Source organism: Rhamphochromis sp. 'chilingali', assembly GCF_963969265.1.
Source record: "Rhamphochromis sp. 'chilingali' genome assembly, chromosome: 21".
Taxonomy (NCBI): Eukaryota; Metazoa; Chordata; class Actinopteri; order Cichliformes; family Cichlidae; genus Rhamphochromis; species Rhamphochromis sp. 'chilingali'.
In genome coordinates, this window is record NC_137949.1 from 17,712,883 (window position 1) to 17,740,676 (window position 27,794).

General features: G+C 41.3%; 1 protein-coding gene across 8 annotated transcripts in view; it reads left to right on the forward strand.

Annotated features, from left to right (window-relative positions):
- Positions 1-9,059: 9,059 nt before the first annotated feature.
- Positions 9,060-27,794, forward strand: part of kif6 (kinesin family member 6) — an 80,326-nt gene continuing 61,591 nt past the window's right edge. For 7 of the 8 annotated variants that reach the window (XR_013970314.1, XR_013970315.1, XR_013970316.1 and 4 more), the window contains exons 1-6: positions 9,060-9,215; positions 12,321-12,430; positions 14,776-14,850; positions 23,540-23,687; positions 23,836-23,945; positions 26,740-26,869. Coding sequence is in view for 5 of the 8 variants with exons in the window: in XM_080871208.1 (XP_080727334.1) it covers positions 9,156-9,215; positions 12,321-12,430; positions 14,776-14,850; positions 23,540-23,687; positions 23,836-23,945; positions 26,740-26,869 (633 nt within the window). In the remaining 3 variants the exon portion in view is untranslated. The remainder of the gene's footprint in view (positions 9,216-12,320; positions 12,431-14,775; positions 14,851-23,539; positions 23,688-23,835; positions 23,946-26,739; positions 26,870-27,794) is intronic. The other variant, XM_080871209.1, reaches the window with a different exon arrangement.

Below are 27,794 nucleotides of genomic sequence, written 5' to 3' on the forward strand. Positions count from 1 at the left end.
TTCTTTGCCTTTAAGGACCTATGAGCTTTGAAATGTGCTTGATTGAAGCATGTAGCCTGAGCCTGTGTCTGTAGCAAAACAACAGTCTGTACCTTAGTCTTTTCAGAGGCGATGACGCATGCATTTGCGAGCAAGTCTGTGTGCGTGCGCACGCATGCTTGCACATGTCAACTTGTGTAATCATCACTGAATCCACTGTGAAACCTGTGTACATTTTTATTGTCACTTGATCTGCCTGTGAACTCTGTACAGGAAATTAAAAATATAAAAGTGAAAAACACTGAAGCTGAGTTACTGGAAATCATTCATTAGAAAAATTCATTTTGCATGTATGTAAAACTGAAAACTGTTTAAAGAGTGTCCATCATTTCTTGAGAGCAAAAATGTGCTTGATCCGGACCTGAAGTCTGCTTCCGTGCGTCAGTCTCGTGCAGTGGCTGCTCCATTGGGGAGAAACCACAGCTATGTCAGCTGAAGCTAAAGACAACACACGGACCAAAGCAGGATATTAAAAAAAAAAAGAGTTCACAGCTCCCAAACAAGCCCAGTCCAGCCTTTGGTTGGTGTTTACGGCATGCACTTTTCTGTCCAGGAAGAACATTTAACTACACTGTATGACTGCTGTGCAGAAAGTGGACGTGGCTGCTTCCTTCTTGGAAATGAAAAAAGGTTGCATTTTGCATGCAAAGAATCAGTCCTGGAATCATAAGATACTGTTGACATATTTGTGAAAGAGTTCAGCTGGTCTGAATTGTCACTGCTTTCACATGAAAGAATCCAACTTCCTTATCTTTTTTTTTACCGCATTGAAAGCACAAGAGATTAGCAAGTGGGACAACAGGATTTCAGTAAGGAGTTGTCATTTGTAATGTGTCACACACCGTGATAAAAACACCTCAGTGGTGAAACAAGGGCCACAATCAGATTTCAGGAGCTGTGTGAGAAACTAGAATTGCCTGTCTCCTTCCCATCATGCCGACTCATACTATGTGCAGTGAAGACTTTAAAGGAATTTAATAGGGGGGTATTAAAGATCTGACTTCAGGAACATACCAAAGCTGAAATATGGCCAGAGTCTCTCTTTCTGTTCCTGAAATACTGCGACTAAAATGGTAAAAAAAAATATATGCTTTTGCTAAAATTTATGACACCATGAAGTTCACCTTTGACCTTTTGAATATCACTTTATCCTACCTGAATATTTAATTTCAGTATGATCTTAGAAGTAAAATAGCCTGGAGTATTCAAGGTTCAAGGTTCAAGGTTCTTTATTATTTGTCACATGCATAGTTATACAAGTATAACACACAGTGAAATGTAGCCTGACACACTCCTCGACATGTGCAAAAATTTGGGGGGGGGGTGTAGAGGAAGAACATTATATATATATATATACACACACATATAGTATATACACTGGGTGAATGTGCAGTAGTAGCAGCAAGCAGGTGAATTCTGTACATTAATATGAATAGATATCTGACTATTTTACAGGATAGACAATATAAACATATTTAAAATTAAAGGAATTGAAATGTACATTGAGCCTTGGTTTAGTGTCTGGAAGAGTCCTGTCTCAGTCAATTATAGATGATGTGGGAGGGCGGGTGTGTGCGTTTAGGGCATGGATGGCTTGGGGATAGAAGCTCCTCTTGAGTCTCTCTGTCCTTGCCCGGAAGATGCGGAACCTTCTACCAGATTGCAGAAGTTGGAACAGTTTGTTGCCAGGATGGGACGGGTCCTTCAGTAGCTGCGCTGCTCTAGTCCGGCATCTCCTGGTGTAGGTGTCCTGAAGCGGGGGGAGAGCAATCCTGCAGCAGCGTTCTGCTGTACGGATCACTCTCTGGAGAGCTTTTTGGTCCTTCACACAGCTGTTCCCGAACCACGATGTCATGTTCTGTGTGAGGATGCTCTCCACAGCGCCTGTATAGAAAATCCTGAGGATCTTTGGAGAGACCCTGAACTTCCTCAGTTGTCGTAGGTGATACAGGCGCTGCCTAGCCTTTTTGGTCTGGACCTGAATGTGGGCAGCCCATGTCAGGTCTGAGGAGATGTGGACACCAAGATACTTGAAGGACTGCACCCTCTCCACTGGAGCTCCATTGATGATAATGGGCTTGTAGTCTCTGTGCTGACCCCTTCTGAAGTCCACCACCAGCTCCTTGGTCTTGCTGACGTTCAGCTGGAGGTGGTTGTCCTGGCACCACGATGCCAGATTCTTCACTTCATCCATGTAGGCCGCCTCATTGTTGTTGGAGATGGCACCCAACACCACTGTGTCGTCAGCAAACTTCACAATGGTGTTGGAGCCATGGGTGGCCACACAGACTGAAGTGTAGAGGGAGTAGAGCAGTGGCGAGAGGACACATCCCTGAGGTGCTCCTGTGTTGATGGTGATGCTGTTGGAGAAGCACCTGCCCACCCTCACCACCTGAGTTCTGCCAGTGAGGAAGTCCAACACCCATGCACACAGACGGCTGTTAAGTCCCAGATCCCTCAGCTTTGTGAACAGTCTGCAGGGCACTATTGTGTTAAACGCTGAACTGTAATCAACAAACAGCATTCGCACATAGTTACCCTGTTTCTTGTCCACGTGGCTGAGAGTGGTGTGTAGGACGTGGGCGATGGCATCCTCTGTGGATCTGTTGGATCTGTAGGCGAACTGCAGCGGATCTGTGGTGTCTGGGATGGCGGAGGAGATGATGTTCTTCAGCAGCCTCTCAAACACCTTCATTACTACCGAGGTCAGTGCAACTGGTCGGTAATCGTTCAGGGATGAGGGTTTGCTGTTCTTGGGCACAGGGATGATGGTGGATCTTTTGAAGCATGTGGGGACCACAGACTTCGCCAGGGACTCGTTGAAGATGTAAGTGAACACACCTGCTAGCTGGTCAGCACAGCAGCGCAGCAGACGGCCGGTGATGCTGTCTGGCCCCGCCGCTTTCCTTGTGTTCACTCTCCTCAGTGCCGCTCGGACGTCATGCTCCGCGATGCTGGTCACCGGTCTCTCGCTGATGACGTCACTGTCCTCGGTAGTCAGGCGGTAGATAGCATTAGCCGCCTGGCTAACCTCGAAACGGGCGTAGAACCGATTCAGCTCGTTGGTGAATGCAGAGTCGGCGTTGATCGGCGCAGTGTCCCTGGCTTTGTAGTCCGTAATGGTGCGTAGTCCGTGCCACATACTCCGTGTGTCGCCCTGGTGGAAGCGGGACTCCACACGTTCCCGGTACCTGCGTTTGGCATCTCTCACCGCGCGCCGCACGCCGTATGAGGCCGCTTTGTAGGCGCTCATATCGCCAGTGGCGAGACCCGCGTTGTAGGAGGCGGTCCTGGCATTTACTGCAGTGCGGATCGATCTGTCCATCCACGGTTTCTGGTTTGGGAATGTGGTGACTCTCGCAGTGGGGATAATCTCCTCCGCTAGCATATTGACGAAGCATACTGCTACTTCCGTAAACTCGTTGATGTCGACTGCGCATGCTCTGAACATGTCCCAGTCTACGTCGTTGAGTGCGTCCTGTACCGTAGCTTCTGATTGGGCAGTCCACCGTTTTACTTTCTTCGTGGTCACGTCTTCCCTCCGTATGCTTTGTTTATACTGGGGAATGAGGAAGATGGCGTTGTGGTCAGACTTCCCAAAAGCCGGGTGTGAGACAGCTTTGTAGCCCTGCTTGTATGGCGTGTAGTAGTGATCCAAAATCCGATCCCCTCTCGTTGGACACGAGACATGCTGGTAAAAGTTTGGCATGACTTGTCTGAGGTTCGCTTTGTTAAAGTCTCCTGCTACAATGAGGGCTGCGCCCGGGTCCTTGTTTTGAAGCGAGCTCAGCACATCATGTAATTCGGACAAAGCCATACCTGTGTCCGCTTGGGGTGGGATGTAGACCGCCGTGGCGATGACTGAGGTGAACTCACGGGGCAGATAGAAAGGGCGGCACTTAATGCTCCGGAACTCCAGATGTGGCGAGCAGCCGCTGGAGAGAGTAGAAATGCTCCTGGCATCACACCACTTTCTGTTTACCATGAAACACACTCCTCCACCTTTGGTTTTGTTCAACTCTGCCATTCTGTCCGCGTGGAGCACAAAGAATGAATCCGACGGAGTTACGGCCTGGTCCGGCACGGTGGGGGTCAGCCATGTCTCCGTGAAGCACAGAATGTTGCAGTCCCTCATGTCACGTTGGAAGGTGACCCTTGCTCTTAGGTCATCGAGCTTGTTCTCCATGGATTGTACATTGGCCAGTAGGATACTGGGCAGTGGTGCGCGATGCGCCTGCTGTCTCAGTCTGTTCCTAATACCAGCGCGCTTCTTTGTTCTGCGCCTCGGATGAGCGGCCCATCCTTTGTTGTTCTCCGCGCCGCGTAGAATCTCTGGCGGCCAGGAAGGGTCAGGTTTAAAAGTGTCCAAGATTAGATGTGCAACCTTGGCACCGATGTTTACAAGTGATCCGCTGTCGTATACTATAAGACTAGAGGATTTTGGGATGTAAACCAGAGCAAAAAATAAGTAAAAAACAAGAAAAGTGGATAGTCGGAGCGGAGCGGTCAGGAAGGCGTCTGGACGTGGCCGCGCCATCTTGGAGTATATGTATACTTATGACCCAGCTTCCAAATAAATTGCTGGGTGAGATTCTAATAAGAGCTAAATTGTCAGGGGTGCCGAGGCAGGCCGTGTGGATTAATAACGGACCCAAGATGCAGACTGCTTAAGTGGAGGGTGAGCTTTATTTACAACCAGAGAAGTACAACAAAAAAGGGTGGCGAGAAACAGAACGGTAAAAACTCTAACCTGGGAAAACTAAACTAAACACAAAACCAGAACACGAACGAGGGTACCTTGCAGGGAGAATGACCAGGAAGCCGGAGGAATAAACACAGAATGGCGGCGGGGAAATAACGCAGACAAACCAGCAACTAACAGAGGCAGACATGAGGTTAAAATACACAGAAGGATAACGAGGAGATGAGACACAAAAGGAGGGCACAGCTGGGAGTAATCCGACCTGATGAGACAGGGGAAAAGTAAACTGAACACACTGAGAACAGACACGGACCTACAAAGTAAAACAGGAAACACATACACGTAATGACATAACACACCAACTTAACACAGACTGGGGGACACAGAACATGAACCATGAAACAGAAGAGTATAAACACCCAAGGTACCCAAAACCACAGAATACCAATAAACTAAACATAAATACGGAGTCACAGACTCCGGACTATGACATAAATGCAATGATTTACATTTAAAAACACGTTGAAATGAAAAATATTATTGCTTTTGAAAAGGAAAAAGTCAGGAGAGGTGTAAATAAAAGACTGGAAATGCTACATAGTACTAAAAGAGTTGTGGATTAGGCTTTGAATAATGCAGCACCTCATGTAGGCTGAGTCTTTCAGAAGTAACTATGAAGTTATTTGAATATTCAGGAATGATATTATCAGGTTATGTAATGGAGATTCCAACATTTAGGGTTCATAATCTTGTGAAAAGTTTCAGAGAATCTGGAGAAATCTCTGCACACAATTGGGACAAGCTGCTGAATTAAAAAAAAAAGAAGAAGATGTGACTGTTGTGGAAATCACTGGTTGAAAGATTTGCCTTACATGCTAAATCCACCCTCAGGAGGACACAAGCTTGTGTATTCCTGGTGCCGGTCCTAAATTAAGTGTAAATGGTAGGGTAACATCAAAAAAGGCATCCAGCATAAAATCTGTGCCAAATTAAACATGTGGATCCATCTGTTGAGGCAACCCCTCAGGAAATAATGGAGCAGATGAAAGTACCTGGCTTAGGAACACATCTAAAAACCATCATTAGTGAACACAGTTCGTTGCTGCATCCACAAGTTCAAATTCTACCACAAAAATAAGATGAGAAGGAAATGAGACCCAGAAATGCCACTACATTCTCTGAGCAAAGCTCATTTAAAGGTATACTTCATATGTCTGCCTTCACACACATATGAACTTAAATTACATCCTAGGCTTAATTCATAGAGTTTAATATATGTAGGGCTTTCCACCAGCTTCAGGAGTGTGTTTGAATTTTTGACTATTTTTCCAGAAGTGCATTTGTGAGGTCAGATATTGATGTTGGACAAGAAGTCCTGGCTCGCATTCTCAACTCTAATTTATCCTAAAAGTGTTCTGTCAGGTCGAGGTCAGGACTCTGTGCTGGCCAGTCAAATTCTTCCACATCAAACTTGCTCATTCGTGTCTCTATGGACTTTGCTTTGTGTACTGATGCGCAGTCATGTTGGAAAAGGAAGGGGACATCCACAAACATTTCCCACAAAGTTGGGGGCATGAAGTTGTTCAAATTGTTTTGGTATGCTAAAGCATTGAGAGTTTCTTTCACTGAAACAAAGGGGCCAAGTCCAACTCCTGAAAAACAACCCCACAACATACCAGAATTCGGACTAATAAGTACCGTCTACCTGGAAACCACCAAACCCAGACTCGTCCATCAGATTTCCAGAGAAAGAAGCGCGATTCATCAGTGCAGAGGACACATCTCCACTGCTCTGGAGTGCAGTCCTGGCATGCTTTACCCCACTGCATCTGACACTTTCTGTTGTGCTTGGTGCTGTAAAGCTTGGATGCAAATGTTTGGCCATGGAAACCAATCCATGAAGCTCTCTGCGCACTGTTCTTGAGCTTATTTCAAGGCCATATGAAGTTTGGAGGTCTATAGCGATTGACTCTGCAGAAAGTTGTCAACCTCTGCACAACATGCGCATCCGCTGACCCCACTCTGTGATTTTATATGCTCAATCACTTCACAGCTGAGACGTGGTCATTACCACACTAGAATTCTTTCACAAATATTTGTAGAAGCAGTCTGTATGCCTAGGTGCATGATTTTACACACCTACAACCAAGAATTGGAACACCTGAATTCAATGATTTGGATGGGTGAGTGAATACTTTTGGGAGTATAGTGTATACCCTCACTAGGATATCCATCAGATCTCACTGAATTACCCGGACTTTGTACTATGAAACAAGTTCAGCAATTTTTTTTTCTTTTTTCCATATTTGGCTTCACAAATAAGAAATCAGGCTAAGAGGTCACGTGAAGGTGTCTATCAACTCAACAAGTCAATCCATAGTTTCCTACGTGAAAGAGGCAGAGTCAGAAGTATGTAACCAATCATAAGCACGGACAGGTCTACTGGCAGAGCAGCAGTTTTTACAAAGGAAGATCTCAGAAAAGTATGAACAGGTTAAACACACAATACAGTCTGAAAGGAATTCAAACGCTGGAGACAAAGCAGCAGAGTGCGAGTGTGTGAAGGGAAAGGCATTAAAAGCCCTTCATGAATACAGTATGTGTGTGCATTTCCAGTAAAGCTGGAAAGGTTCTACTATATCAGTAAGCCCTACCATATTAATAAAGTTTAGCCTATTTGAAGTGAGGTGGAAAATACCAGCTGTACTTTACAAGTGAACAGCCCTGTCATCAGAGAATCTGACAAATTGCTTAAATCAATATTTAGAGATAAATAGGCATGTTTTTATTCTTTCAGCTCCAGCTTTGTTGTTGTTGTTTTATTTGTTTTCTTTTTTGTTTTCTAAAAGACAGTAAAAAGAATAATAAAAATTCAAGCCTAAATATATACTCTGTGCAAACTGGATATAAGGTGTGCAAGTATAAATCAGTATCATTGATTAGGATTATATATTAATGCTTATAGAGCAACACAGTTTTTTGGTTTGCAGTCAGCAGGAAAAAAACAGGGATAAAGTTACTACCAAGATAAAAGACAAATACTTTAGACCCTCATATGATTCATGTACAGGGGTTTCACTATTTCCAGAGATCTGACTGATCTGTAGGCGGTGATTTTGTTGATCTCTAACCTGATAAATAAAAGACCACTTTTTTAACACTAAAAACCATTGGTTAAATCTGAAATGATCTCATTTAATCCTGCTTTACCACAAGTCTCTGATAGCCCGCCTGGTGTGCAGCTTTTGGGTGAAATACCACAAACAGAAGGACACATATAGACTGGAACCCGAGACAGCTGCTCAGCGACCATCAACCCATCTCAAACCCATTTTCTCAGAGAGACCCGCAGCATAGTGAAAACCAGCTGATAAGCAAATCTGTGTTTCCATTAGAGAGAAGATCTCGTACTTATTCACAGTCACTAACAATACATCAAGCAAAAAATTCCAACCACAGCAATAAAAGTTAACCTGCAAAGCTTACATAAAGAGATGTAGTATAATATCTGTGCCTGAATAGACTGCTATACACACCAGGTATAGCAACTGCATTTGACTTCTTTGTAGCTGAAAACACACAGTGGGAAAACTGCAGCAGTGTGGTTGTTCACATTTCTCATTTTAACACACTCTGGTTTCTCTGATCTTTCATTTCCGAAAGAATCTGGTCTGTGGTGGATCAAAGAAAAGTTAGTGAAATGCTATGATTTGCTGCTACTTCTGGTCATGTTTTGTTTATGTGTAAAGTAAAAAACTGCAATGCAGCTTTATGATTACTTCCTATTTCCTCTTTATAAATCTATAACTGCCAGACTGGGCAACTGTGGTCACACCTATTTGCATTGTGACTAAGAGCCGTCGGCCTTATGTGTGGGGAGTGCCAACAGTGCTGAATACAATTCTGTCAGTATGCCCACTGAATGAGTCATTGAACCCGCGCCGACCTTTTGTCTTGTATATACAAAATGCATTCTTAGAGGAGAATAAGAAGCATCAGAGCAAAATGGCACAGCTGTGAATCCCTGTTTGTTTTTACCTGTGACTGTGCCACCTAATATATTCATCCACCACACTGTGCGCTACAATAACACCTATTCTTAGCCGCCTGACTCTTTGTTTTGTGGTTACACTTCCTGTATAACTATCTGAAAAGACCAAGAATTACATATTGTGTTACTGATTCAAAAATGTAAACTGTTTCAAAGTGAAATTAATTAAAACTGCCAGTCTGCGAAATTTACTTCAAGGGGGCATCTTGACATCAACAAATGATCTTTGTTGGCGGAACACAGTTGCCTAGCAACCAGATACAACAAACTCCTGCCAGCAGGACCGTGATGCTAACGTTAGTCAGATAGCTATCTGGCTGTGAGGAAAACAAACCGGTTTAGTTTCATTTTACCGGGGGGGAAATGGTGAAAGAGACGATTCAGATATTCGCTCGCATTAAACCCACCAAGAAAAATGTGGCGGTAAGTGCCTCACAGTAACATTTAGTCCAACACTACTGTGCTAGATTCTTTTGCTTAAACAAGGCCTTACATTAGATCATCAAGTCTTATCTACTACACTTGTTTTGCACTAACCTAAATCTATATATTACTTTTATATTAGTGGAGTAGAGTCCAATAAATGAACCAGAAAAGAAACAAAACAGTCTGAGAGACCTGGAGAACAACTGAGCGACAGTGTTGTTACTGCACACAGCAGGCAAACTAAAGGAAATCAGAGACGCCACTAAGGTGGATAGATACAAAGAAAGAAGAAAAAACTCGCTGGGTAAGTTTAGTAACATATTTGGGAAGTAGTTTAATCCTTAATCCAGTGATGACTCAAATGCTCTGTGTAACAGTTCACCTCTGTCAGGTGTAAAAATAGATAGTATTTTATCTTTAGGTCTAATCTTCTCTATGTAAGGCAAATAGATCTATGAAGCTGCTGAGTGTTAAGAAATTCAAAATTTTGGATGCAAGATAGTAGAAAAACTGTTATAGACATGAGACTGTGCACCGTGGACAAATCAACCACATGTATGTGGTTGATTTGTTATGTATAATGAAATCTGGAAAAGGCCTTATTTATTATTTTTTAAAAATGTTTAAAAAAACATAAACAAGATTTTGTTACTGTATAGAGACTGATCAAGCTTCCACGTGTAGTCACACAAAAACCCTTTTTAAAACAGTGGATTAAATTTCAAGAGTATATTTCAGTTTCTTGAATTCATTAAGTCTGCTGACAATAGATGCACATTACAATTCAGATAACGCAGCAGGAAAGACACTAAACTTCAACAGTAATACGATTTTTACATCTTTATGTTTCAAACAACTTGTTTAATACTAGAGCTGGTTTTAACTTTCTAGCTGGCACCGCAATAGGCCCAAAGGGTCCAGTTCGGCTCTCTGGATGGCTCTGGAAGTGTAAAAGTAGCAGTGAAATCATGAATTATTCAAGATAATACTTTTGTATTCCTGGTGCAGTGAACCAGAAAGTTTTTTACACTTCTTTTTAGTTTTAGTTCACCATAATAACCTTGAATTGCATGGACTCACTAGTCAAATTTAATAAAGAAAACACAAGTTTTTTTTTGATTTTCTCACAAAATAGATGAATATATAATAATGATTATGTTTTATAAAAGGAATTAGTACCCAGAAGTTAGGTTGCACTTGTCTGTGTGTATGTTTGTGTTTGTCTTTTATTGACTAGTCTTGTGGGGTGGGGATAAAACCGATCATCACTCTGTTCCCACGTGATTTATGGATCTTGAATCCCCTGCCGGAGGGCACTGGGAGGACAACAGGCTGCTGTTTGGATGAGTTGAGTCCTTTGTGCCTCTCAGTGACTTCCTGAGGCACAGCTGGGTGCAGGTCAGGCAGCGTGCGCTAACTGCTGTGCTGTGCCATCCACACCAGCCTCTCTAGGGCCTCAGCAACCCTTTATCAGGTGGTGAACAGTACCAGGTGGTGCCCTGATGGAAGTCCCTGAGCATATGAGGCCTCATAGCAAAGGTTGCAGAAACACCTGAAGCTTGTGGGCCTGTTGCAGCCCTATTCCTACCGGAAATCCTATTTGTTCTATACATGTGCAAGAGGGCTTCTTCCTGGTCTTGCCTTTCACAATAAAAGTCTACAACACGTACACTAGACTTGCAGCATAAACAACTAAATAAAAACAACAAATAGAAGAGGATTCAGTGATTGGAGTTCTAGCTGTGAAACAGAATATCCAAATATTGTATGTTTAATATTTGGAACTAATGAAACAGTATGTCTAAAGTTTGTGGTTTAGATTAGTTCAGCGCTATATAACAATATGGATGTGAACATAATGCACAGAAATAACTGAAACAACAAACTGCCCCAGTGCAAACTGGAGGTCGTTGATCCTGAGATTACAGAGACTGATACCCTCTGCACGATACCCTCGAAAGCCCTCTCCAAGTCCACAAAACACACTAGTTGGTATGGGTATAAAAACTAATTATTACAATCATTCTAAGTAATGATGTAATATCTTTATAATCTTTTTGCAGAGAGCTTCAGACTCAGCATGATGAAACATGAAATTATGAGCCAAAAGGTATAATCAGCCAACTCACTTGGAGTTATTTTGCAATAAAGTACACACCTGCTGTGAGATGAATGCCACACATATAGATAGATAGATAGATAGATAGAGAGCGCGCGCGCGCGAGAGAGAGAAAAATTAACAGAAAATGTTTAACTAGTTAAAAAAATAGGAAATGATAGTCATTGCACTCCTGGGAAAATCATTTTCCTCTCCTTGTTTTATTGTGTGAGCACAGCAGCTGGTGGAAACAAATAAGCCTATTTCTTTAAGGTTTTCTGTGGCACCCACAGTGAAATGAGAACAGCTACCTCCTGGGGGCTTTTTGAGGTTTGGCACATGGAAGAGGCAGTACTGCAGGCGGAGTGACAGTGAAAAACAATCCAGTTATTTAGGTCTTATCTTTTATTCCTGCAACCTCAGGGACTTGTAATTGCATCAGTGTCCATTGGAAACATATGCCAGAACATATGTTGAAGCTTGAAGCTGAAAAGCGAATGGTAGGAGTGTTTAGGCTGACCTGACTGACCTCACTTTCAATACTCTATATTGGTTTAATGTTATGCCGTTTTTCCTCGCCTCCTCGCTTTGGCTTCAGCTTCGGTTAGTAGAGGTGATTTTGCAGGGCTTGCCAACACTATACGCTGATCGTGATTGCTTGTTCAGTTCTATTTGTTTCCACAGGATATGAGCGCCATAAACTCCACCCTTTTATTTTCAGGGCTCGCAGTACCCAAGCCACAAAACGTCTAAACGTATATTTTAGACCTAACATGATATATTGTCTTTGTGTTTAACTTGGGCCGCATGTATGGCTCCACATACCGTAACAGCATGCACACTGAAACATATAGAAGACTACGAATTCCTGTGTGGCTACTGAGCTGGAACATAACTGCCTGTGCTTATAATCCGTCTGCATAGTCCTGTGGTATGATATAGAAGTCTTTAGGCCTTCCTCTGCTATATAAAACTGACTCTGCTGTTGTCTTTGGCTCCCTCAGGTGTACTCTGTGGACAATGAGAACCAGACAGGTTCCTCTCTGGAGTTTTTTGTGCCCAAGGACCTGGCTGATGGCTTTGTTAACAACAAGAGAGAGTGCTACAACTTCAGGTATGTGACAGCCAGAGATCAAATGGTATTGTTGTAGGGTCTTTCTTTGAACAAGAATCGGTGAAGTGCTAAGTTATCAAACAAAAGCTAGATAGCTTGTTTAGCAAGCTGCATTTATAGACACAGAATCCTGCTACTTAGTGATAAGTAAAATCCAAGTGTGCCCTGAGTAACAAATGCAACCCATGTTATTTGTCATGTAATTGGATTAAAAGGTACAACCAGCACAAATAGCACAAATTGAGAGGTCAGTTCACTGAAGCTTAGCGAGCTAAAAAAAAAAAATGAATGTAGCCACCCTGACATCACCTATCTTTGTGCTTTGAAACTGGATGTGACAAAGGAGGGGCGAATCTGCTCACCCTTTGCAAAAATAGGCGCACTTTGTGCTCATAGAATAGCGACTTGTCAGTCATACATGACTCTTTCATATGCAGTCTATGGTCATATTGACCTTTTAGCTCCTAATACTGCAAATTTGGGCTTTAAGAGTTATATAATTTTTTTTTAAAAGAACTAGTGGTTGCATGTTACAGTGGTTAACCCATTACCGTAAAGACCCCCGTTTTCAATACCATAAAATCTGTACCAAATCAAATATGCAGATCCATCGGTAGAGGCAGCCCAATGGAAAATAACAGTAGGGGCAAAAGTACATATCTACTTCTAAAAAAAAAAACATTAAAGCTATGACAAAGAGAGTTTATTGCTGCTATAACGCTGGCAATTTAACACTGGAGTCTATGGGGTTCAGCCTCAAGGGGATATTAGAAGACCTGGAGAGTTTGTCATTTCCACAGTGGCTTCATTTTTAAACGTGGACGTTACTGCTTGGTTGTGTCTGTAATAAAAGTCAAATTAGCTACAGTCTGAAATAAGGGCATGACATTAAAAATGTCCAAGAAAAAAAAAAATTGAAATAGATCGTGTGAATAAAGACAACACACAGAATTCAAGCTCTTAATGTTGCACAAGAACTTTCCCGTGAATAATTCATCCCCCAGTCCTGTCAGTGAAGAGCCAGAACATCTGTTTAATGCTGGTAGTGAAAGCTGCAGCCTTATATACCCTCTGGGCAGGGCTCATGCCACGCTTCCAAGCCCTAAATTCACAGTTGGGGAGTCAGACAGCACTGGACACTCAGAAGCCTTGAAAACCACACAGTCTTATAATAGCCTGTGGAGGTTCCCTTGTGCCCTTATAGAAATAAAATTTCCACATTTAACAACCTTCCTGGGCGGATTCCTCGCTTCATCTCTCTCATCTTACTGTGGGATAAAACATGACGGGCTGTGACTACTTTAGAAAACAGAATGACCAAACTCCTCCTCTTCCACTCAGGAAACTAAATTCTTGCTGCTTTTTGTGCTTATTCAGTTCTGCTGTGGGTACATGACCCCAGATATACCAGCAACATATACAGCACAAGTTCCTGCTTTCTTGTGTTTGTTTTCCTGTTGTCACATTTACATATTTTAGATTTTTTTATATATATATTAGTCAACAGTATATATACAAAATGCTGGTTTCATTTATTAAGAGAGAAAAAGCTCTCCGAATGTACCTGTGCCTGTTTGCTTCAGGGCACGGAATTCAAGGTTTCACCAATTATGGCAAGTCGTCGAGAAGCAACAAAGCAGCAGTTCTTTTTATAAAATTGTGTGTTCGTTTTACATCAGAAGTAACAGCACAAAAGGTTTGGCATTTGTCTCGTCAGTCCACAAAATGTTTTTCCAAAAGTCTCGGGGATCATCAGGATGTGCTTTGGCAAATGTGAGACGAGTCTTTGTGTCCTTTGTGGTCAGCAGTAGTTTTTCATGGAGGCCATTTTTGCACAGTCTCTTTCTTATTGTTGAATCATGACCTTAACTCAGACAAGTGAGGCCTGCAGTTCTTATATTAATGATCTGGGTTCTTTTGTGACCACCTGGGTGAGTCATCGATTTTGAGTAATTTTGGTAGGAGGGCCAATCCTGGGAAGGTTCATCTCTGTTTTAAGTTTTCTTCCAACTTATAGATAGCCTACTTCACTGTCAGACAACTTCTATTAAAGTGATTTCTTAATTCAACAAGTCGGGCAGTAATCAGGCCTGTGAGTGGTTAATGAAATTGAATTCAACTTTCCCAAAAACTGTGATTAATCAGAGTTAATTTATGATCTAACAAAGGTTTGGATAATTGTCTACCCCTTACTTAGAACTCAGGAAGACAAATAGTTTTTTCACAACTCTGCCTATATTAGACTCGGGGTTAAACACCTGGGGTTAAATACCCCGGGGTTAAATACCTGTTATGCCAAGTTTATCATGGCCGTACCACCTTTTTTACCTCTCACCTTTTTCCAGGTTCCAGAAAGTGTTCGATCAGGTCGCCAAACAAGAAGAGATATTTGAAAACATCGCCAAACCAGTTGCAGACAGGTAAACTTTAAGTGGACGTGGCACTCTAAAGAAAGTTGTTAAGTGTCCATTAGGTAATTATTTTAATGTATAATTTTGCTATGTTATTTACAGATTGTAAAATAAAAAAATGGCACTGTAAGTGAGAAGACATCAGCAGGATATTCACTTCATGGAGGGATTGTTTGTTTTTTTGGAACAAATCCAATCCCACACTGTTTTTCTTTTACCAAATCTTAACCAACAGTAGATCGCCTGCTAACACACACAAATTTCAAGTTATCTCACAAAGCAAAACACTTCCTTGAATGGATAAAGTTGGCTGAATTGACCATTTTCAAATGATTTTATCTGCTAATATTGTGAAATAACTAAACCATCAGGTTAATGTAGTGTCGCTACGTTACAACAACTTGCTTATCTATTGCTATAAAATCATATGAAAATGCTGATTGCCAGCAAGGATCAGTTTTTTAATTGTCATCTTTTCAAGCTGTTGTAGCGCCACTGTCACTCTACTCAAGAATTTCTGTGTCTCTGTGCTGAGAAATCATTGTAACGCTGGTAAAAAACTGACTGTTATGGCCCGTTTAGGCACGGCCAGACCACAACATAAAGGGTGATCCATCCCCGTCCAACCCCAAGCAGCACGTCACACACTTAATATTTTGTGACAGTGATTTATTTACAATGAGTGCAGTTAAACAAAGGAAGGCAGCATATCATAACTTCAGGGTGAACCCAATGCCAAAACAACAAACAAAAGGTAGCCTATCTCAGGAATAAACACAACTTACCTACTCAAAAGAACTAAACCAAACGACAATCACTTTCCTCCCTGCCTAACAAAAACAGGAGAAAACTGATCGAACAAAAAGGCGGTCCACCCCTACATGCTCTTACATTAACCAACATAGTGACACAGTGAACGGTCTGCCGGTTGGGTTGGGCCGAGGATGAATGACCTGGCAGTCCCTGGCAGTCTCTTCTTATCCACTGCCTCCCGGTCCTCAGCCAATCGGTGCGAGCCATCCACCCTGGATGCACCAATCACGGAGGAGCACCTGCACACTCAAATTTACATATGATTACGATCACAGTCATAACACCCCCTTTCCCAAGAATTAACATTACCCCCAAAATGTTTAATTCAAGGAGAAAGTGCTCTAGACAGAGTATCAGCCAACACATTCTCTTTCACACTGACCCTTATTCTTCGTTTGATGTCACATTTGGTGCATGCTGCTGTTTGTGAAAGTGACAGTAGCGAGTATGAACTAGGTGTTAATCACTTAATGGTACAAAGCAAAGCTATATAGCATTTATATTGCAATGGCGGTCAACAAGGGGGCAGTTAGATAGTTGTAACTTGGCATCTATCTGGTATTCATAACTTCATCGTGTCCAAGTAAACTTTGTTGTCGTTTTACCATTGCGCTGATGTACAAGTATGCAGTATATAGCATACAGCTAACTTCGAAACCGCAGCCATCGCTGTCCACCTGTCCTGTGCAGTGTTCCTCTCTGCACACTGAGACCACACATGCTTCAGAGGGCCTTGTTGACAGGAAGTGAGTAGGGCTTAAGATGTAAATGAAGGGTGTCTGTGATTTTTGGCATGCTTTGCATACTTAAACCACTAAGTGGATGGAACTGGCAGGCAAGATGGCACACTGTGCCATCATGAATGTGAGAGCATTTTCAAGCCACAGTACAGAGCTTCACTGTAAACTGTAGCTGATTCATTTTTATTTTGACTCCAATATTGAAGACAGCATTCATAGAACAAGGCATTTATCAGCAGAGCTAATTATTTTACCTGCACTATTCAGTTCCCTTGGATTAATTAGCAATTACCTTTTCCGGCTCAGGTACTTTAGAAGCCAAGGAAACTCAAATCGTGTAGCCTGTAACAACCTAGAGTAAGGTTACCTTAAGTGGAGGTCAAATGCTAATCCAGTAAGCTAATATACATTCCAATAACTTCTTAAAAATAAAGCTGAAGTAGCAGAACAGAGTAGAGCCCAGCCAGTGTAGGATTTTTAAGACTGATACACAGTATCAGCTGAATTCCTTTTTCAGACACACACATAAACCCATGTCTGATTTGAATATTTTTTATGTGTTGTTATTTGTGTACTACATAGTGAAACTATGTAGTACACAGACAATGTACGTGTACAGTAAGAGACACTTACTACATGAATGTTATTGAGTATTTTTGTAAAAAAAATAAAACATGTATTTAAAAACGTACTTTGATACCATTTTTTAATGGATAGTAGTAGTAAGTATTAAGGCTTAGATAAAGTAACTACGATAAAAAAAGAAGAAAAACAGCTAAATAGAATAGAAGTCAATGAAAATGAAATAACTGGAAAAAATAGGATTATCTCATATCGGGCTTTAATTTAAAAAATGATCATGCATTCATGAAATAACCTTATTTGTTGACTTTATAGACCATTTTGTCATCTCCCACAGTGCAGAATGGTACCTCAGTGATAAACTGCAGTTTCTTGCTTCTTTAAGACTCCTCTAAATACACACTGTGTCTTACAGAGCTTTACCCCCTGCCCGCTCTGACATTCAACACAGAAAAACAGCACACAAGATGGAATTTACTTGGAATTTCCTGTCATCAAATGCAAGTCATGCTGTTGTTATTGTTATGTGAACAAGATTCTTCCTCTCCTTGTCGAACCCTGTCCTGTCTCAGTTTCGTTCCTACCATCACTGGTCTTAATCACAATAGAAGCTATTTATGGACTCCCACAAGTGCTTTGAATTATCTTTGCCATTAGCAGACATATAAACAGCACAGTCAGATGTCTGGATTGGTTGACTAAGGATATGGATGCATTTGACCTGACTCACGCAGGTTATTAGGTTGCTCTCCCCACGCAACCTTTCGACAGTTTCCTCTGTGTTCTTGCATATGGTAAAAATCTAGTTAAAAAGTTGCAGTCACAGCCCGGCTTTGTGTTGCTGTATCAGTTTCAAGTTAGCATCTTTTAGTTGTTTAGTCTTTAATCTGATATCAAGGAAGTCCATTTGTAAGTGTCTTCATGTTGGCAACACCCCTCGGCAGTTATTTTGGGTTAAGTTGACCCTCCAGGTGGAGAACCAGTTGGCAATTTAAGTGATTGCTGAGACATACAATTGTATCAATAACATCAAAAAGAGATTTAAAAACTTTTTTCCCAGCTAATGTGACTTGCTGGCTTTTACAAGTATGCAAAAAAACACAAAGACTCATCTCAGTCTATCAGTCAGTATTCTTTCCATATATGTAAACATACAGATGTTTATTAAAAAAGCAAGACAGTAAGGGCTTTGTTTAAAAACTATCAGGGAAATGCAGTATCTTTACATTAGTAACTTAATGTGAAGACATGGCTTTATTCCAACTAGTTATTGCTTAGCTGTCAGACTTGAACCCAGGCGGCTGCTTTTTAGCCATTCAGCATGTGGTCGTCTGCTCACCCACTGAGCTAAATGGTAATGTTAATAGACAAAGGCCATCTACCCAGGAAGCTAGCAATGATGTGGAAACCAACGACCAGAGAAAGTAAAGTCAATGTCATTAATCAGTCCAGACAACAGTGCAAAATAAGTTTGCACAATTATTAAAACTCAATTACAATTTTAATCTACCACAATTAAATTATTAAAAAATACTCAAAATGTGTGTCTCACCAATAAAATTCAAACCAAAAACAAATTAAGTGCTCCCCCAATTACCGCCTGACAACGTGCCTGTCTATCTCAGTCACAGCTCTTGTGAAGCTTGACATTTTCTGGATCTGGAAGAGTAACACTATGCTTAATACAACAGATATCAGACCATCAAAAGAAAAGTCAAATGTCTAGCAAGCCAGCAGGCGATGAGGTTGTCCCTGAAAACACATCAAGGTCTGTTAATTGGAAATCAAGAACACAACATAGGCTGAGTGCTGTAAAGTTCTGTCTGATTTCCAAAGGAACACAACTAACTTCAACTTCTTGAAAACACAACATAAACAGCAGCATAATGAATGCATGAAGGCCGAGCAATGGTTGCTAATATGAATCATCTAACATCAACTCAGACGTACATAAAAGTATGTCTGAGCAGCATGTGAGCATCTAGTGCACAAGCACATTACAAACACATTGCATGTGAGTAAAAACAGGTGTCCAGTAAACATAATGAGTAATGCAGGCTTCAGAAAAATGCTGCTGCACATCAGTCTCGGAAAGGTTATAATGCCATTTCTAAAGTCTATCATTCTACAGTGAGAAAGATTATTCACAAGTGGAAAACATTCAAGACACTGGACAACCCCAGGCTCAGCTTCTTGTTTTGCTTAGACAAACCGCACAAAGCTGACTCAGACTGTACAGGTATCAGTTAGTTGAATGTTAAAGTTCATGGAAGCACACTGAACAACACTGAACAAGCATGTGTTGTTTGGAAGGGAGAAAGCATCTTTTCTCTAAAAAGAACATGGCAGGTTTAGGTTCGCAAAGTTCCATCTGAACAGACCTGAAAATATCTTAGAATTGAAAAGGGTACCTTTTTTTTTTTTTACTGTGACTGTTAGGACTGGGCCATATCATACCATTCACAGTAATACCGGTATAATGTTGGGCAACAATAAGAAAATGAAATATCGCGATAGAGTATGGGTAAAAAGCGCATGCGCAGTGCCTTTGTTTTCGTACGCACATGGCGGAAAAAGCATGGCGGAGAATTAGAAGGGTGAAAGCAGATCGTTGAATGAAATAGATGAACCAGAATTGGTTGTAAAAATGCTGCAATTTCAGTGGTGTGGAACTGGTTTGGCTTTCATCCATCAGATACACAACAAAGCACTATTTTTGGTAGAGCGTGCTAGCGGGCGATCGTTATTACCGTGTTTTTTGGAAAATACACTTAAAATCAATCCTTTGATTTTTCTGAAAATCAAGAGTGCCCCTTATAATCCTGTGTGCCTTATGTATGAATTCTGGTTGTGTTTACTGACCTCGAAACGATTTTATGTCGTACACGGCGCTCGAAAATCTGTCAAATGTTTTAGTACGACTTTGCTAAGCTACGAACTCGCACCGCTTGATGGATTGTCGGAGCATTACGGCTATCGTAGGCAGGAGCCTCGCGGAGTGACACGTACTGTGCTTCAACATAATATTACAGTATTGTGTGTGTATAACCTCTTTAAGTTTTGTGGATATTATACATGGTTATGCTGAGGATACGTACGCCCAATATGAATTTGCATTTGCAGTGTTACATTTTTATATAACTTTAATGCACACAAAAACAGCTGCTTGTTTAAGTGAAAATGCATTGATTTTTTTTTTTTGCACTAATAAAGTTGTGGAGTTGTAAACTAGTTTGTCTAGTGTCAATTATATCGTCAGTTATATCGTTATCGCAAATTTTCAAATGTATATCGTGATAAATATTTTTGGTCATATCGCCCTGCTCTAGTGACTGTAGTAGTAACTGTTCCCTCTCTGTGTCCCCAGTCAGTTGTGTCCCCATGGCTGTTTCTCCCCCGGCCTAAGTGTTAAGTCCTCGTCTCCATATTTGTTGTGGTTGATGTTTTATTTTGATAGTCCCATGTTCTGCGTTTAGGGTATTTAGTTTTGCTTCCTCCCTGTCTCCTTACGTCAGATTAGTTCCAGCTGTGTTTCCCTCCTGTTGCACATTCCCTCATTACCTTCTGTGTATATATTGTGTTAGTTTCCCTTTGTTTGGTCGTCTGTTTGTCATGTGTCAAGCTCAAGTCCCCCCATGTTAGTTTTGTGTTTGTTTTCTCCTGCCTTTCGTTTTTTGTTTTTGTTTGTTTTTTGCTTCCCAGTTTCTAATAAACAGCTCACTCTTTGTGGAAATCAAGTTTTGTTTTCGCGTGTCTGCTTTTGGGTCCACACTTCAACCTTCACATGGTCTTGACAGAGCACAGACCTTGACACAAACAAAATATTTAGCTAAATATAAGAGATAAACAGGCGAAATGCTAGTGAAAAGGAAGTTAACCTACATGAAGGTATTAAGCTGACAGTCATGGTTAAAACGATGAATGGTATTTAAGAAACGGTGATCGTTGTTATTCTGTTTCATTCAGGAATTTGCAGCAGTTTCGCTGTTGTTGCACTAAAACTCGGCTGCCTATCATCTCGGCTAGCAGTAACTGTCAGGTTGCTGTTTTGGTTGGTGCTCTGTCATACTTGGCACACTTCAAGTTTAGCCAAAAGCTCTAACTCGTTTACTTGCACTAAAGTCTGTGTCTGTGCTGTGGTGTAACTGGAACCAGTTATTTCAACTCCAGCACAGTAGCTTAAAAACAAACCAGCATTAATAGCTCCACAAGGGGATGAGCCAGTGAAATGATGTCGGGCTGACACGTCAAACCCTCTATCAGGACAGTAATCTATTTCACAAGGCTGTGAAACCTGCTGCTGAAGTTCAGTTAGGGTCTGTTCAGTTTTATCTTTGCACCTGAAGAGGTTGGACACACAGCTTCGCATTTAAACAACAGAAAGAACAAGGATCTTTTGAGCGATCACTCTCCAATCTCCAGGAAAGTTGAGGTGTAAACAGGAACAAGCATTGGGAAACACCCAAGCCTCAGTGGCAGGGCCCAGGCCGCATCATTAGTACTGACATTAAGCTAAACACTGAGCCAGTGTCTTTTCCCCACGCCTGCCAATCACTTCCATGACTCACAGTAGATTAAATGGACGCCCGTTGGCTGACCAACCAACCGCCGTTCTCATAAGTGGACCCAGTGTTCTATTTTAACTGAGATGCAGTTTTTTCCCTCGCCCTTTTCATACAGGGTGTGGAACACAGGGAAGGAAACCCACACGTTGCTCAAACCTTGGCTCGCCTACACCATTAGAATAAGTGCGAGGCTTAAGTTCGTTTATAATTCATCTCGAAAAATATAGTGTAAAGATATCCTTTTTCCTTGCTATTGGCAGAGTCAGGAGCACACAGGATACCCACACCTTTGATCCAAGCTCGCGTGTCAGAGGCCCCTCTGTCATTTTACCATTACTAGCTGGTTTATTTCCAAGAAGACACAAAATTTGTTTTGCCTATAAATTTTGTCTCATGTGAGCTCTATCATTTTTAGATGTTCATTTCATTCAGACAGATCTGAATACCATTGGTTTCCATGGCCCTGAGCACGTGCAGAAGGACATTTCTGTGCCAAACCAAAATTTACCGGACCTGCTACAGCTGAGTGGTTTTGGGCTCTTTCTGTCACTCCACCACATTCCTCCTTCACCGGCAGATATCTGTCGCCATTGCAGTTCTCTGCTCGCCGTCGCCATCCGTTCCTGTGGATTTGAAGTGTCACATTCAATTAACAAAGGCCTCTGGTGTCTGCTGAAGAGTACAGTCAATGGTCTTTTTCAGATTTAAAATGCTGATGTCATTGGAGGCGTATGAGCAAGAACTGGTGACATTTAGGGAAGTCCAACCAAATCCAGTTTTATTTATAGGACCAAAACAGCAAAGCAAAGCAATGAAAATGACAAGAAACAAAAGGCAAGAAGACACCACTCTCATTCTGAGTTAAAAGGCAAGGAGCAAAAAATGAGGGGATCTTCTGTGGCTGAAAAAACTCAGTTACCTTTTGTTTTGAGTCAAGCTTCAGGGACTGCAAGGAGCAGCTGGTCCACTGACCTCACCGACCTCAATGGGACTCTTGCAGTCAGCAGCTTACATATGTAAGTTGGTGCTGATCTATTAAAAGTTATAAAAACAAATAATAAAACTTAAAATGGGCCCTAAAATTAATGGGAAACCAGTGGCAGGAAGCCACGATGGAGTAAATGTGCTCATGTTTGTGTGTACCCGTTAAAAGATGAGCATAACTGTGAGCATTACTGAGGTTCGTTACTGCTGATATTATATACAGCTGCAAAGGGCCCAGGTCCAAGAGAGGCGCGACACAACCACATCTGGAAGTGAACACAATAACCTCAGTTTACTAAAATTTGAAAAATTTAAGGCCATCAGAATTAGAAACATCCACATTTGGCCAAGACAAGAAATTTGAGTCCAGTTCACTTTGCTGTTCTGCACTGGGTACCAAGCCCCAAGTGTGATCTTGTTCCTTCCAGAGGTCTTTATAAAGGAAAAGTGAGAGTACGTCAGTGGGACAGGACAGGGTGGGCTAAGTTACAGTTTTCTTTAAAAATGAAAAAGTATTGTTCACAGGTTTGTGCCACTTGTTTCCAGACTTCAAAGTGGACCTATTCTGGTCATTCAGAAATATATTTTTATGGCTAGACTCTACTAGAGCAACTCTGCATGATTTACAGTTCAAGAGACAGCTGTCATTTAACTTATACTTGGCCCTTCAGTTCACTCGATAAAGCTGTTTTAGCTTTATGTGAATGATGGCCTTCATATTGATCAGATGAAGAAACTATTGGGAGATATTAGTGCACTGTCCACCACTATCATGTGTTTTGAAAGAATATATTTAATGCCAAGGAGCTTTCTTTTACTTTAATTTGTCACCTGTGTTTATGTATTTGTGTGCCTTCAACTTTTAGAGAAAGGAGTCAAGCACAACTTGAAAAGTATAAACATGGCATTAGTGATAGATATTTAATGGCTCATTTACATGGTAGTACTTTTATTTTTTGACTTTAGCTTGAATTATTCGCGAAAACTTTGCTAATAATGTGGGTGTCTTTGCAGTGTGTTGGCTGGCTATAATGGCACCATATTTGCATACGGCCAGACAGGAAGCGGGAAGACCTTTACCATCACAGGAGGGGCTGAGCGGTACAGCGATCGTGGGATTATTCCTCGCACCCTTTCCTACCTATATGAACGGTTCAGCCAGGTCAGCAAACTGTTGTTCATTTGCCTGTTTTTCAGTTGATTATGTGCAGAACATAACAATCGTCTTTTTACCCATTATTATTATTATTAGCTTCAGAAAAATGTCAAAAATATGTAAGTCTTTTATGTGATTTATTGGTGCTCCACAGGACAGCAGCATGGTTTATACCACACATATCTCTTATCTGGAGATCTACAATGAGATGGGATACGACCTTCTGGATTCCCGACATGAAGCATCTCGACTGGAAGACCTACCGTCAGTGCCCATTTTCTTATTTTTAAGCGGTTGCACATGTCAACAACTAGGGTCATATGGTGTATATTTTAACTTTAATTTAGCCACCTCAGCCTGGCTCACAGTTATTGTGTGGTGAAATATGGAGACTCTAGTGTTTAGCAGCCCACTATGAACTGCCAGCTGACATAATGAGGCTGTGGGACCGCAATGGATGTGGTCAACCTGGTGGCAGACTGCAGGAGAGCAAAAGAGTCATGTGGATAAATAGTTTTTCAAAGCTGGTCATTGCAGCCGGTCTTTTTTTGTCCATCTGCCATTTGTTTGCAGGATTTCATGGGCTCTTTTGTTGCTTTACTCAGAACCTTTTTCTTGTTTGTTTGTTCCTTTCCGTCGTGATCCTCTTTTTTACTTTGCCTCCATCTTTCTTTGCAATCCTAATTTCCATCTGTCTAGACGCTGGTCTGTGCATTAAATTTTTTGCCTATTGTGTTTGTGTCACACACAATATTTATATTCATTCACTTTATTTTACCTTTAGTGGGACCTTCTGAGGTATTGCCATTGAACCCATGATAGGACTTATCAGTAGTTGTGACAATATTGTACCTGGCTCATTCCATGTAAATTGAAGCACATAGTCAGGGGACTAGGTCTGCGACCCAGTATTCTCTCTATTGTTTGTATTTTCTCTCCTCTGTGTCCCTCTCTCGCTCCCTCTCTCTGTCTCTTGTGTCAAGCTTGCACGTCCCAGTTCATGTCTCTCCATGTTTCCTCTTTTATTTTGAAAGTCTTCTGTTTCCATGTTCAGTGTGTTTAGTTTTGCTTCCCCTGTGGCATCTTGTTCATTTGTGTCAGAGTTGTCTCCCCAGGTGTGTCCACTTCCCTCATTATCCTTCTGTGTATCTAAGTCCTCTGTCTTCCTCTGTTCATTGTTGGGTCATCTGTTTACTTCATGTCAATTCTTGTCAGTTTACAGAGTCTTGCTTTCTACTTTTCATGTTCATGTCAGGTTTAGTTTACTTCACGTCCATGTTTCACATGTTCCTATTCAGTTTCATGTTCTCGTTGTCATAGCTGTTTATAACAGTCTTTCTATGACATTTGGTATGATGGGATATATCCTAGATTCAGTAGAAAATTGTACCAATTAAGTGTCCATGACAGTTACAAAAGCGGGCATTGGTACCTTGGGTGCTTTCTATGTTTTTACTGAAGAATTTAAATAGGAATTTAAATGGGAATGACGGTACAATAAAAGTACGGAGACGGAAAGAAACAACTCGTGATCCAAAGCATTCCATATCATCTATCACACATGGTGGAGGCAATATTATGGCACTGGCATGCCAATGCAGCGGAGTGTTTATTGATGATGTGACTGCTGATAGAAGTAGCAGGATGGATTCTGAAGTGTACAGGTCTATGCTCTTCTCAGATTCAGCCAAATGCTGCAATCTGATTGGACAGTGCAAATAGATAATGGTCCAAAGCAAAGTAGAGAAGCTACCCAAGAGTTTCTCAAGGCAAAGAAATGTGATGCTACTCAAAGGCCAAGACAATCACCTGATGTTAACCCAGTAGAGCATGCTTTTCAGTTTAAAAACCGAATGCAGAAAGATCCACATACAACAGGTAACTGAGGATGGCTGCAGTAATGGTTCAGCAGAGCAGCTGATTTCACAGGGTTTATGTATGTAACTTACATTTTACTTTAAATTACATTTCATGCAACTTACGGCAAAACTATTATTTTTTGCTACCTTAGACTGAAAACAGTCGGTCTTGTGCTTTTGCAACTTAAAATCTAGAAGAATCAAGGCAAATGTGTTCCTGCATGTTCCTTTTTTCTCAGAAAAGTTAAGTAATTAGGTTATACCCATGTAGAGGCAAAAATAGACTTTTACTGTCACCTCTGTTTCTGAGAGTGTTATCCAGTATTTTCATGTACTTGCTCGATTTAGGTTTCTCCTCTCCATTCACAGAGAATCCAGCTCAAGGTTTAGATACCCACAAATCACAGTCTTCTGGAAATAGACAGTGCCCGTCGTTAACTGTGCTCTGGCCACACTTGCTGATTCAAGGAGAAGCTGTGGCACTGACTGATGTCTCTCTTTCACTGCCTACAGTACCCCATTCTCTTCTTTATTTATTATTTCCATCGCATACTCAGTTTTCCGCCCTCTCGATGCCAGAAGTCTGCAAATTACCTTAATCCATTCTCGGTTTTTGTAAAAATACAATAAACATTTATATTTCGGGTTGGCGTGGCTGTTTAGGAAAACAACCCTGCCAGGCCACAGCTTTTAATCACATTAAGATTAATTCTGTTTTATCAAACCACCTCAATTGCCTACACATGTTAGTATAATTGTCTGCATGTGTTCGCGTATCATTCCACCCTCTTTGACATGTCAGTCTAGTAGCCATCGTGTCACAGCCCCTGTGGCAGGATGGAAATAATGTGGTGAGATCACAGGGGTTCCTTAAGTGCACCGTATTTCAAAGGGTGCCTGATGTGGGCAAGAACCAATCACCTGTTTGTTTTTAAAAGCAAGCCCTGTCTGTTATCAAATCATGAACTCCCAGATAGATAAAGCACAAAGTGGGTCGCAGCCCACACTGACATGCATGTGTGGTTTGTTTGGATTCAGAGCTGAGCGACGCCTGGTGAAGAGAGGGAAATGGATGACATAACTCAGATAATTCTTTTTTTGTAATTGCTTTGCTTGGAATGATTGGGGGTTTTGTCTGATTTCTGGTCATTTGTCTTTGATAATTCTCCCCATTAAAGATTCTTTTTCTGTTTTTTCAGAAAAGTAATGATTATGGAGGATCAAGACCAAAACATCCATCTGAGGAACCTGTCCCTGCAGCAGTCAGTGAATGAGGAGGAGGCTCTAAATCTACTCTTCCTTGGTGACACCAATCGTATGATCGCTGAAGTAAGAGCAAAAAGGGAAATAAAGGCTTCTGCTTTTTAATTTACATGCTATGAAAGCAGTGTTAAGAATTAGGATTGTAGGCAGCATACAAAAATATCGCTAACCACTACCGGGGTAAGCAGCATAAAAGGCATTTTTTTGTCCACAAATGCAATATGCGTTCTAAAAGGTACCTTAAGACCCATCTAAAATATTATTTTGGTCCCATGTGGTCCTTTTTACCGTTTTTTTCCCCAGTAAAACCAAGCATTCTCTCTATAATTTATGTTTATGTTGTGGTGTTGTTTTTTTCCACACTCAGACGCCCAGACTCCCCACGCTGATGAGACATGCGGTGGGTCAGCTTTTGCTTTGCAACCTGAGCTTTGGAGCAAAAGGCTGATCTCACCTCGTTTGCTCGTTTCGGTAGTTTGTAAGTAAATAGCAGACAGTAAAAGTGAACAGGATAATCAGGTTTCAAACAGGCTCTTTAGTCTTAATGAGAATGTTGAAGTGTGCGGCTGTGATGCTATCATGAAACAAAACCAAAGTAAAAAAAATATAGTAGATGTTTCAGGATCTAAGATTGAGTTTCTGGAACTTTTTAATATGTTTAGTAGGTAGTGTTTCATACGAGTATCACAAAATGAGGGAAAATATGAACATCAAATAATGCAGTTATTCCACTGAGCCTCATCTAGACAGGAATTGTAACACAAACATGTGAGACAGAGAGAGCAGCACCAAAGGCATTTAAAAACCACGAAACAAGCAAAAGGTTCTGCAATAAGGACATTAAGGATTCAGCGGAATTAAAAATACAAGGGAAGAAAAAAAAACTAGAAACAATAAAAATACAATTCAATACAGCACCTGCTCGACTATGACAAGAACAAGTCTGTTTGGCAACAGACGAGGTTAAACATAAGAGTCTAGTAATGAGATG